Below are 13,602 nucleotides of genomic sequence, written 5' to 3'. Positions count from 1 at the left end.
CTGATAACTAGTCCAACTACTAAAAGTTTGCAAACAAATTCAAACATATTCTAATTGCACTGATGTCTTTTGTCATGGGGTTGGTCTCAAGGATAAGAATAAACAGTAATATATATTACACATCTGAGGCTTTTTCAAGTCATCAAAAGATCTATGGTAAATAATATCAGACTGTAATCAATCAGGTCAAAGATTCTCTTGATAAACAAGGAAAACACAATCATTCTCTTTAAGTCAAAGTATCCATCTGTAGAATAAAAGTACTAGTGACTCATCTTCCTCACATGGATGTTCTCAGGATGAAAAAAATATATTAGAACAATTTCTCATTCATTCAAAGTTACTGAGAAATGGACACAAATTATTTCCCCAGGTAACCGTGTACCCATGGGCACTGTACCCCTTTACTTACCACCACTTATTTAAGAAAACAACAATCATTTTATGTTGAATTGCTATCTTTCCTGCTTAAAAAAAGACTAGCATATACTATTTTAATTTTTCTGGTCTCTGTAACATCATGAGGCCCATCAGTTACTGCAGTGGTCTGAACTATAACAGAACTCTAATCGTACTCTATCGGCTTTAGATCTGACATTTGGATTGACTGTACCCGACCCCACGGTATGTTCCCTTGCCCTTTAATGAAGCAAGGTTTGAGAAATCAGAGAGATGAAGTTTGCTAGAATTTCACACATATCAGAGTATAAAGAACAACTATAAGTCTCTTCAACAGTTGAATGTAAGATTATGAGATCATGGTCACCAGTTTATGGATAATTTCAGTCACTCAGAAATCTTTCTCTGGTTTTCAGATATATTTCCAGAACTGGACTCTGAAATTTATGACTTCATATGGATTACTATTATATTCATTTATTTAGAAGAATTACATTATTTTGTATAAAGCTAAAATATTAATATTACTATTTTCTTAGATAAGTTCATATCTATTACTAGATAAATACTATACAAGAGGAATAATAACCTTACTTATCAAGTGTACAAGAACTTAAAAATTCTACCATACATGTAAGAATTAAAGATTTTAAAATTAAAAAAATACATAAAATACATAAAATAAAAGCCAAAAATAAAAATAAAAATAAAATAAAATAAAAAATTCTACCATAGACTCTTCGAAGGTTACTCTGTGCTACAAAAAATTTCATTACAGGGCCAGTAGAATCTGTTGGGTTTATTGCTACTCAAATGGCATACATCATTTTCATAAGCAGATTCTTCTGGCCCAATGAAAAATTAATTAACATCTTTTTAAAAAATGTTATCTAAAGTCATCAAATTCTTACACTCTACGTATGTATATGCATATACTGTCTAGTTCTTACTACATTGCTAATTTTCCTTTAATATCTAATTCAAATTACACAAATTGTACTTTAAGAACAGCCTCTTACCTGATATAATAGTCATTTCTGATGAGCAAAAAATGTTGTAGAATGGATAATAAATAATTTTCAGCAGCAGTGTCCTTCAACATATTATACAGAAGATGGTATACTTCATTCATATCAGTGGAAAGTGAGTGAAGGAATAAAATGATTGCTGATTTACTTTCATTCATAACAAAAGCAGCTTCATTTCTTAAAACATTAAGAGATCATTTTGTTACCATTACTGTTTCTAAACTTTCAAATCTATGATCCAGGATTTAAACATCTGCATAAAGAAATGTAATCTATGGATCACTTTAACTTTTTAACCTGAAAAACAGACTTAAACAGACTTAAACATTTAGCCATTAAAGACTTAAATGATCAGTTATTCATTCCATTTTGAATTACAGCTTACAGTTGGTACCACTGGAATAGCAAATGCCATTAATGAAAATGATTTTTTCCTAACCTTCCTGTTTATGATGGAGCACCTGTATTATTCATACAAGACACTACTCCTCCTTTTTCACTGCCACACAGGATAGTAACGCAAAGGAGCACTGTGTGGACTGTTAACAGTTCATAAAAATCAGTTTTATACAGATGAACCAATACATATGAAATCATTACAATTTGCATTCATTTATATTTCATTTTTGATTAAAGGAAGTAAAAGACAAATATGATATCACCCTTATAATGGCAGAAAGTGAAGAGGAACTAAAAAGCCTCTTGATGAAAGTGAAAGAGGAGAGTGAAAAAGTTGACTTACAGCTCAGCATTCAGAAAACTACGATCATGGCATCTGGTCCCATCACTTCATGGGAAATAGATGGGGAAACAGTGGAAACAGTGGCTGACTTTATTTTGGGGCTCCAAAATCACTGCAGATGGTGATTGCAGCCATGAAATTAAAAGATGCTTACTCCTTGGAAGAAAAGTTATGACTAACCTAGATAGCATATTGAAAAGCAGAGACATTACTTAGCCAACAAAGGTCCCTCTAGTCAAGGCTATGGATTTTCCTGTGGTCATGCATGGATGTGAGAGTTGGACTGTGAAGAAAGCTGAGCACCGAAGAATTGATGTTTTTGAACTGTGGTGTTGGAGAAGACTCTTGAGAGTCCCTTAGACTGCAAGGAGATCCAACTAGTCCATTCTAAAGGAGATCAGTCCTGGGATTTCTTTGGAAGGAATGATGCTAAAGCTGAAACTCCAGTACTTTGGCCACCTGATGTGAAGAGTTGACTCACTGGAAAAGACTCTGATGCTGGGAGGGATTGGAGGCAGGAGGAGAAGGGGACGACAGAGGATGACTGCTGGATGGCATCACCGACTCAATGGACGTGAGTCTGAGTGAATTCCAGGAGTTGGTGATGGACAGGGAGGCCTGGCGTGCTGCGATTCATGGGGTCGCAAAGAGTCGGACATAACTAAGCGACTGAACTGAACTGAACTGAACTGAAAGACAAAGAAATGTGAAATATTTTTCTTACGATGTAAACAGTGGTGGAAATTTAAATGCTTTTATTAAACTAGAAAACAGATTTCAAATATGGATTCACTTTTATAAGAAAAGCAAGGACCTAGAAAATCGATGTAAAATAAAAGTAGAAGAGGAGATGTAATCCAGTATCTTAAAAATAATATGAACTGTCAACGTTTTCTCTGAAGTAGAATTAACTATATGATGGATTACTTCTTACACCTCATGTAAGAGTCTTGTGCTAAAGTCTCATAAGGTCCTTTCAATGGCTATGGAATAGATCCAGAAACAGATTTATGGTGAAGAAAAATTTATACAAAGCAAGATATTTATTGATATAAAACACCTTTAATATTACAGAAACTGCTGTAAACTAGAGTCACTGAGAAAGGATAAGAAATTACTGGAAATTATCTCTGGTAATAACAGAATTGTTATTCACTGCACTTATCCAGTACTCAAGTGTAAGACACTTTGATAGGAACGTTGGAGGAAAAAGTTGAAATACGTCTACCCTCCATTTCATAGGGGCATAGAAGTGTACCTAAATAAGACAGATACAGGCAAAGTACTACAGGGTGAAGACGATGACTGAAGAAGCCATTATCGAGAGAAAGTGCAGCTCAGGGGGCCTTTCGGTTCTGCTGTATTTCCCCATTTCCCCAGAACCCATAGGTAAGAAATTGAGTGTATGTGAAACAAATGACCAGCAATGCTATGACAATCATCTTTTATATCTAAAATCATTTTGTATAAAAATGTTGCCACAGAAAGGTTATATGCTTGTTGCATTTGACTCAAATGTTTCCACTCTAGCAGTTTTGTTCTAGTCAGACCCTATCACATTTAAACTGTTTTTCCCCACTAAGGAACCAAAATATTTAGAATGAGAAAAGGACATTTATTTGAACTGAATGATATCTCTAAATCACTGGAATACCATTTAATAAACTGAAAATGTGTATTACCTATAGTCACATATGAACTCACTGAACTTATCCCCAAAAATCCTTATCCGTAAGGAATATTACCTTAGGCTCTTGTCTATTCAAGACCATTGAACAGAGAATACCTATCATGCTGCAAGCCACTGTGTGTATTTCAGTATACTCTGTGTAAATCATCAGGAGAGTCTGACAATTCAACAAGAATCTCAAGAACAGCATCATAGTGAGGTTCTAAGATAAATAAATGTATATAAATTGGGCTGGCAGACAAGAATTCTAATAATGGTTCACAAAATCACCCACAAATCCCTTTTTCACAGTACATGCAAAATGATTTTTCTGGTTTGTCAAAAGGATATTCCATTTCTGCGCGAATGTCATTGAGACGGTGTGATAATTCAGTTAGGTCGTCCTCTTTGTTCTCATCAAATACTTTCAACTGAATATCAAGCTCATCATTCTCTTTTTCTTTCAAATCCTAATATATAAACAGAAAACTTAACAGCTGAATAACAGTTTGACAACACCATATTTTGGAAATAAAGCCCTGATGCTATTATTTATTTGCATATGCAGAAGCAATTTCAAATATTGACCCAGGCACTTGGTTTCCTGTAAGAAAGTAAATGTACTCTGTTTTTCTATTTTAAAATGTAAAAAAAAACCTCATTACATTTATTGAATTTTCTTTTCATATCCCAGATTTTGACGATTCACATTAAAAAATTAACGATCACTTTTACAATGGAAAAAACTAACTGCTAACAACCCAAATTAAATGCTGTCGTTTTGACTAAACACACTAATCAAAGATTGCAAAAGAACTCATGCAGCTAGAACATTCACATATGCCTCTGGCAAAAAATGCAAATATAGATCAATTGTATTAATGAAGAACAAATGCAAGGATATATTGAAGCACAACAGTTCCAAGTATGACGTGAAAAGTTGTATAAACAAATTTATTTTAAATGATATTTTGTGATTTTAAAGCAAAAAGGCATCAGGAGTTTTTAATCAAGATGCACAACTAGCCTCCTCCCCCACCTATTATTTTTGCTCAGCTGAATCACAAAATACCAACTTGGGCATCAACGACTTGTTTTTGTAATACATTATAAGCACATGTGTTACAAACCCCTGATAATTTTCAAAATCATAGTATAAACAAAATCTTTGGAAGCATGCCATGCTAGAGATTGTTGGGCTTAATATATATCACCTGGAATATCTTTTAATATGTATCCTTTAAGTTGCTGCTTTCAAAACCCAAATTGATAACCACAACTGTAGATACTCAAGGGTGTTACAGAGAGACTAGGATGTTCAGAGCTGAGCTTGAACTCTAAAAGGAAATGCAAGCACGTGTACTTCAAATTCGGTCGATAAAACAAACTCAGATGTATTTTGTTTTTCTGTTTTTATTCACTAAGGACAATTATAAATGAAGATATAATGGCTATTACTGAAACCAAACACAAACTTATACAATTTCTAGGTGACTTCTTCCTAACATTCACATACATAAGAATTTACTGAAAATTTACCTACAAAGCATATGAAAGTATTAATATGTTTTAATATAAAATACACAACAAATACATGCATTTAAGTTTAGTTTCCTCTTTAGTAATAATTTGTTTTAGGTCTAATTTTTCACTTTGAAGGGGAATGATGAAATTTATTGGAATGTAAAGTTACCTAACATTGATGAGTTACATTATCAAGTGATTTCTGAACTCGATTCAGAAAAGAGCAGAAGCCAGACACATCCAATGAAGAAAAAAACATTTTTATAATACAGAATTTTCCTTATTCTTATGTTATAATATATTCTTTCTTAGATGTTCACTATCAAAGTTTAACACATTCAAATATGTTTGAATAGAAAAAACAAGTTATATACTGTCATTTAATAAGCCTCAGAAATTTACAAAAACATGGAATCAACCTGTATGATCTAAATACTTTCAGTAAAAATAACTGGTTAAATGTTTATTTCCATTTTTAATTAGGATAATACATTATTTATATAGTATATATAATATGTGAATATATATAGCACAATATAAAATATAGATATACATAAATGAAATATCACATAAATATTGTTTGTTAACAATGTACCATTAAAACACATATGCATATCTACATACACATACATATATAAAAATCTTCCTTTCAAATGTCAAATCTTGAAAGGTATATTCAAAAGTTATTGATTAAATATTTATTTAATGAATTAATAAATTTTTTATACAGCACAAATGTGACAGATAGCTCATTGGAATACTGGAAATGCATCACTGAAGTTTTATATTTTAAATGAAGAATGACATAAAATTACTGAATTACACTGTTAATTATGTGAAATACTGTAAATATGTTTCAGATATTTTTTGAACAGATTTGCTGTACAGATACAGAACATTATCAGCAGTTCCTCTAAAATAGATAGTTACGTCTCTATAATATGGTGTACTTCAAAGGAAATCAAAGTCCATTACCAGTATATGACTGATTACCAGTCAAGCAATCAAAATTGAGTCTTCAAAGGAATAACAAAGGGTTTGTCGATCTTCTAAAAGAGGTTAAGAATGCCGGCTGCCTACAAATACAATGTCTTACTGTCTTGTTCCTTCACATACTGGATTTATCTAGTATTTTCTTAATTCATTTAACTAAATAAAATGGTAGATGGAGAAAACTTCACAAGAAATCAATGTAAGTTAACTGCAGAGCAAATACTATTTTAAAAATCACTATGTAATGTTTAACAACTCATTTATCCCGAATTACTAAAACAAATTTATGAAAAGTGAATTTTCCATGTAAGTGAAATATAAATTCTTTAAACACCATAATGTATCTATAGAGACAGGGCAAATTTTGAAAATAAATTTCTAACACAATGTAATTAAAATAATTGTCATTGTCTTGATTCTAATGACTATATGAAACAACATGCTATTCTACTACAATGATGGTCTCTGGGATTATTGAATTATTAAGAACTGTTTTTTCCCTAGCATTTAATGATTTCAGATAGGTATAACTTTTGATCCATGTGCCAATAATTTATATTAGCCCTAGTCACATCTAATCTGCTATTTTGAAGATGATATATTCTAGAAAATTAGAAAGTTCTTCCTGTTACACAGTATAAAATAAGAGCAAACAGAATAAAAATAAGGATATTAAAGACTCATCTTTGAATATATTATTAGGTTTCCATGCATGTGTAAAAGCTGTTTAAGGTTATTATAAATTCTACTGGTTGAAATGTAAATATTTAGTACATTAGATAGATAATAGTTGACATGCTAGGGACATCTAGTATAAATTAAAGCATGCCCATTCTGAGTTTTCCTCCAAATTTTGATAATGAAACTATAAGGACAACATAAAAATGGGTCTATCTGCCTAGATTCTGATTCTCATATTGTGTACCAGAAATAACTGGGAAGGATTATTTTTTCCAAACAAATATCACTGCCCCACCTCTAATAAGATTGTGATAGGCTCTTTAGGGGGACAATCTGCCTGCAATGCAGGAGACCCTGGTTTGATTCCTGGGTCAGGAAGATCCCCTGAAGAAGGGATAGGCTACCCATTTCAGTATTCTTGGGTTTCCCTGGTAACTCAGATGGTAAAGAATCTGCCTGCAATGCAGGAGATCTGGGTTCAAACACTGGATTGGGAAGATCCCCTGGATGAGGGCATGGCAAACCACTCCAGTATTTTTGCCTGGAGTATTCCCATGGACAGAGGAGCCTGGCAGGCTACAGTCCATGGGGTCAAAAAGAGTCAGATACGACTGAGCAACTAAGCACAGCACAACTCAATTTCTTGAGAATCAGAAAATTACTTAGCCATATTTCACTTTATTGTCATAGAAAGAAAAAAAAAACATTGAGAATCCTTGTAGGTTCTATTCCAAAATTTGAGTAGGCAGAAACAGAACACTTCTCACTTTCCTCTTGCTGAGGAATCATTGAGACCTAAGAATTAGGGCATACTGAAGAGATAATGGTAGTTAAAGAAAACTCTAACTGGAAGCATGTTTAGAAGTACAGGGTACCTACCACAATATATAGCAGCTATAGGGCCAACAGGAAAGTGCAGCTAAGAAACACTGATGCAAAACCTTAGCTGTCAATGTAACCAAATGAAAAATACCATGAGACCAGTGAATAGCAGAGATGAGCACATCCTGACAAAAGTGCAAAACATAAGCACAAGAGCTATTATGTACACTTTCTGAAAAGATAAGGACTTAAATAAATTGAGTCACCATTTTCTTAACCAGTCATTCAGTAGTATAAGGTGGAAAATGAATGTTCAATTATAGACAAAGGGAAATAAAAGCTGGAAGAGTAACAACAACAACAAAGGCAGAAAAACACCACATATTAGTAAATGACTAGAGAATGCTCAGGAGCCCCTGTAATATTCGCTACATAAGGCCACAGTCTTTTCATGAGGAGAGATTTGTGAGAAAAGAAGAATAAATCTGTAACATACACTATTAACTAGTGAATGTCGCTAAAGTTAATTACGTCTGGGAAGAAAGTGTTAGTCACTCAGTCATGTGTGACTCTTTGGGACCTCATGGATTGTAGTCTGCCAGGCTCCTCTGTCCATGGGGATTCTCCAGGCAAGAATACTGAAATGGGTAGACATTCCCATCTCCAGGGTATCTTCCCAACCCAGGGGATCAAACCCAGGTCTCCTGTTTGGCAAGTGGATTCTTTACCGTCTGAGCCACCAGGGAAGTCCCAAGTTAACCTCATACTGAACCTCTCAGGTCACATATGATTCACTGCAACCAATTCCTCGGTTTATAAAGTCACGGATGAAAGAACCACTCAAAGTGGAACTGACATAGAAATTTCTGAAACTGTATAGACTCAATCGTATTAAAATATGTCTCAATGGACTTAATTATATATTTTATGATGATGAGTTTTAACTACTTTCAGCTAAGATCATCAGAATACAAGTTACAGATGCATGCTACACACTAATTTCTCACCAGGAAATTTCCCTGATTTTGGTTATTTCTAATACCCTAGGAATACCTTATATACATGCTCATTGATATTTGTTTTGTTTTTTTCTTTACAGGGTCCTTTTATTCCCTCCTGCTACTTTTACTTCTTATTTATCTCATATGGCTTGAGTAGATTAAATAAAGAGACTAGTGAGATTTTGCTTATCTCTTTTAACAATGCCATGGCCTTAAACAAACTCCTTCATCAGTTAACATAATAAAATCATGGCAGCTGCATATCTATTTATAGAATAACTGTGTTGATTTATCCTAGAATAAGCTTATAGTTATTTGAAAAATAACAGCATCATAATTAGAGCCAATAACCACACTCAATTTAAGAAATAAAACTGCTTTTTTTTTAGAAAAGTTGCTACAGAATTGGTAGTGAGAATACAATTTTCGTTATGTATCTAGAATATATTAATCAAAATTCAATGCATACTTATGTTGAATATAAAGGAAATCAATCTAAGTTATGAAAGAGGAGAGCAAAAAATTTTTATTGAATATTGAAATGGCAAAAAACAAAATATCAGTCTTTTATGTTCTCAGTATTCAAAGTCAAAGAGAAGAAGTTCCCTTCTGACTTTAAGGAAACCAAAAAGTCATCACTTCTGGACGTATCATTAGCTGAATTCTGAATCATCAGCTGTATGTTGAGACTAATAATACTGTAATATCCAAAAGCTTGCAAAGCATCTAATGCTTTATAAAAGAAAACCGTAAGGCACATTTACTTACTTGGCTGCAAGTACTTTTGTCTAAAGAGAGAAAAACATTAAAGTTCGTAAGCATTATAAAAGTGCACATTCCACTTACTGGTAACATTGTTTTTAGTCCTGAACGAAGGAATTCATTCCTTAAATGTATTCGAAAATCAAGCTCATAAGGAGATGTGACAAGCGCATTTATAAACTGCATGCAGGCCACCTGCAATTATAAAGTAAACTGTGTTAAAAAAAAAGTTCATTTAATTAAAGAAATACTTAATGCTTTCAGATAACATTTTTTCCATATACTAAAGGCATACAAACATACATTATGAAATGTATTAAGAAAGGCAAATATTTATATAAGTATAGTGACTATGACTTTATAGTAGAAACAAAGAAATTAACAATAAAGTTTCGATGTCCAGAGCAATTCTAATGAAGGTAAAATGCATGGCCAAGTACTGCTGTATTTTGCTAAACTATATGAAGGAATATGATATTTTCTCTGAAAAACTCAAATTTCCAACAGTGTGGATATAGAGCCCTTTAAAAAGATCATAAAATGTATCTTCCATTTCCAGCTGTCCTCAGCATGTACTTGGTCTCAATTCTATATGATTATAAATTCTTTCCTAAAATAAATCAAATAAAGTTTTGAAAGTATGATATTAAAGAGTAGTGATAACTTAGAGCTATTATTACACTGATTTATACTTGCTCCATTCTGTTATTAAATGGATCTACACAAAATATAGACTATTAAAATATATGATTAAGGTGAATTAATTTACTACATAAAAAATGAATGCAAGTGAATTAATATCAACTAGAAGGCACAGTGACAGAAACACTCATGTGCATTGCATGATAAAGTAAATATAAGAGCTTGTTTTCAAGTAAACATGATTCCTTACATAGATTGATGTTAGAAAATGGGTTTTGGTTTTCCTCTGATATTGTGCCTCCTTATTAAAAAAAGAGGGGGGAGTTATTTTCTGGTAATGGCAAGCTAGTAGAATATCAACCAAATGCTAATTGTCAGGTATTCCAAAGATTTTCCTCATTTTTTAAAAATGCTCAAGTCTAAGGCAATTGGCTGATAGTTTAACTGAAGAGCTGCACATTGAAACTGATTATTTTTAAAGTACATAATGAGAAGTTAAGAGTGTTCAAAGAGCTGAATGCAAGGGGACCTCTGGAAAATATCAGATTTAGTAAAGATGCTAACTATATATAGAAGGGGGCACAAATAAATCAATAGTTAGCATGACAAATACACCAGCGAAAGAAAAATATTTCAAATGTTATTCTGACTTGACCTTATCTAGACCTGTCATTATGATAGTATTTTTTTCAAGTACAGACAAAATATTAAAAGGTATATTGGTTTTATTTTTATATCTTTATGTTATACAGTTAAGCTGCTTTGGGGTGGATTAGCCTATCCAGCTCACATCCAGGTTCAAAATTCAAAAGTTGTAGGCATTAAAGGGGATGATCAAGGTTGTCTTTAACATTATTAGCTACCTAAAAGATAATTAAAGAATGTAGTCTAATTTCTATGAATGCTCAAATGTCAAGCTAAATCACTGAGACACCTGACTAAATATTTGCTATTGACTTGGCATTACCTTAAAAGTCGTATCAGGTATGTTATTATGATGCTTATGCCTTAATGTGTTACTTAACCTTCCTATTCATAATAAGAAAATGTTTAAGTCTTCAAATAGTTTAAATAGGCTGGAATATAAGTTTGCACAGCATACATGTCCATAGCTATATTATCATTGTATTTGCATGACTGATTCTTGTTACGTTACAACTATGACCTGACCGAACAAGCCAAAGTACATGTCCAATCCAAAATTAATAGAGAGAAAAGTTGCCATCTGCTAGGATTGTTTTTGCCAGAAGAAATTCTAGCTTAATGGCTTGTATTAATATCCTACAAGTAAAGAGAACATTTCCATGAAAAAAAAAAAACAGTTAATGAGTCTTGGAATTGTACCTTTATACAATAAAAATATTTGGATCAGGAAATAATAAAAATAGTAAAAGTCAAAAAATAATGAATGTAACAACATCTAAATAATTCCACATTTAGTAAAATAAATGTTGCAATACTATTAAATACTTAACATGTAATGTATAAATATTGAACATATAACTAAATGTGGAAAGTAAAGTTACAGCCATTGACTATAGTATAAAATGATCAGCAAATACTTTGAAGTTAGTATTTTAAACAGGTAAGAGCACTGATTTATCAACATACTATTTGTTATCAAATTCTAATGGATAATTAATTACAAATAACAGAAGATGAATATTCATATCATTTTCCAACATAATCTGCTAAAGCAATGCTCTTTAAGAGGAACATCTATATTGAATTGATATGGAGAACAAAAAAATCTTTTTAATTATCTCCACCTCTTTATATTACTGTACAATTACTGCCCAGGAGCAAAATCAATCCAATTGTCACTATTTACAATTACAAAGTTAAATTTTTAAAGTGTAATTAGTTTAAAGGGATGAATATATTATTACTTAATTATAAACTTGAAATATCCATTTTGTAGATTCTGAATTTATAGCTAACTACAAACTCCCAAATTATTATCATCATTATTATTTTCTATTAGCTTTTGTTACCAGACAACTTAGGAGTTTTACATAACATAATTCACCATCTAATCTCATCCTTACAACCACCATATGAAGTGTTACTATTATACTCACTTCACAGTTGATGAAGCTAAGACTCAAAACAAATAATTTATACAAGGTCACACAAAAAGGAAGAAACTCATGATTCTAAACCACGTAACTTTACTCCAAATACAATTTCCAGAACATTCAGATGCCTAACCAACTCCATTCCTAGACTAACACAATAAAAGATTTTAAGGATGGGTAAGATAACAAAATTTAACTAGCACATCATATTTAATATATTCCTGCTGCTGCTGCTGCTGCTAAGTTGCTTCAGTTGTGTCCGAGTCCGTGCGACCCCACAGACAGCAGCCCACCAGGCTCCCCCGTCCCTGGGATTCTCCAGGCAAGAGTACTGGAGTGGGGTGCCATTGCCTTCTCCGGTTTAATATATTAGGAATACCTAAATTTGAAACTACAGGTTAATTAGAAAAACATATTTATTTTAACAATATGTTGTTTAGTATATAAAGTGGTTATCATATGTCAATTAGACCAATAAAAATGAAGTCATCGTCATAATACATAATGGAATACATAATACATAATGGAAGGAAAGAAGAAAAGGAAAAAAGAGGAAGAGAGAGAAGGAAGGAAAGAGGGAGGGAGAAAGAGAGGAGAGGAGATAGAAAATCGTCTCTGGAATGTGTTAGATTTTGCTTTACATAATATAAACAATGCTCTATGAGGAGTATCAATCATCCAACATAATGGCCTCTCAGTCTCCTTAACTTGCTGCCAGGCCCACTCCCTCCACTCCTTATTCAGCATGGATGTGCCTGCAAATACATCATACACACACACACACACACACACACATAAGCATGCTATTCAATATGCAGCCACTGACTACAATTTAAATGTAGCCTGATTACAATTAAATAAATTTAAAATCCAGTTGCTTGGTCTCATTAGTCACAATTCAAATGTTCAACAGTCACATGTGGCTAGTGGCTCCCGTACTGGACAGCACGGATATAGGAGTCTGCAAAGTCTGACCACATAGCACTGCACTGGACACATTAAATTAAAAACAGTTCTGTCCCAATATCTAAAACCTAAGCTCCTAGGGGGAAAACACATTCCCGAATAATGAAGCTTTCAAAATTGGTATGTTCAACTTCCAAGTATACAAATTTTGAAGAGCATGATTGAAGGATATTGTCCTCTTTCAATGAAAAATTAATCTACTTTCAAAAAACAAAAATCTTACTCCAGAGATAGAAAATAAAAAATTATGGGGTTCAAAAGCTAGAAAGAACATAAAATACACCAATCCAATATT

The 13,602-nt window shown here is 32.7% G+C and overlaps 1 protein-coding gene across 1 annotated transcript in view; it reads right to left on the bottom strand.

Annotated features, from left to right (window-relative positions):
* Positions 1-13,602, bottom strand: part of DIAPH2 (diaphanous related formin 2) — a 791,835-nt gene that overhangs the window by 489,208 nt on the left and 289,025 nt on the right. The window contains exons 11-13 of the mRNA XM_052663405.1: positions 9,706-9,816; positions 4,190-4,308; positions 1,419-1,535 (exon numbers count right to left, since the gene is read on the bottom strand). Coding sequence (XP_052519365.1) covers positions 1,419-1,535; positions 4,190-4,308; positions 9,706-9,816 — 347 coding nt within the window. The remainder of the gene's footprint in view (positions 1-1,418; positions 1,536-4,189; positions 4,309-9,705; positions 9,817-13,602) is intronic.

Source organism: Budorcas taxicolor, chromosome X (genome assembly GCF_023091745.1).
Source record: "Budorcas taxicolor isolate Tak-1 chromosome X, Takin1.1, whole genome shotgun sequence".
NCBI lineage: Eukaryota > Metazoa > Chordata > Mammalia > Artiodactyla > Bovidae > Budorcas > Budorcas taxicolor.
Note: the sequence above shows the minus strand (reverse complement) of the source record. Positions and strands in the feature narration are given on the sequence as shown.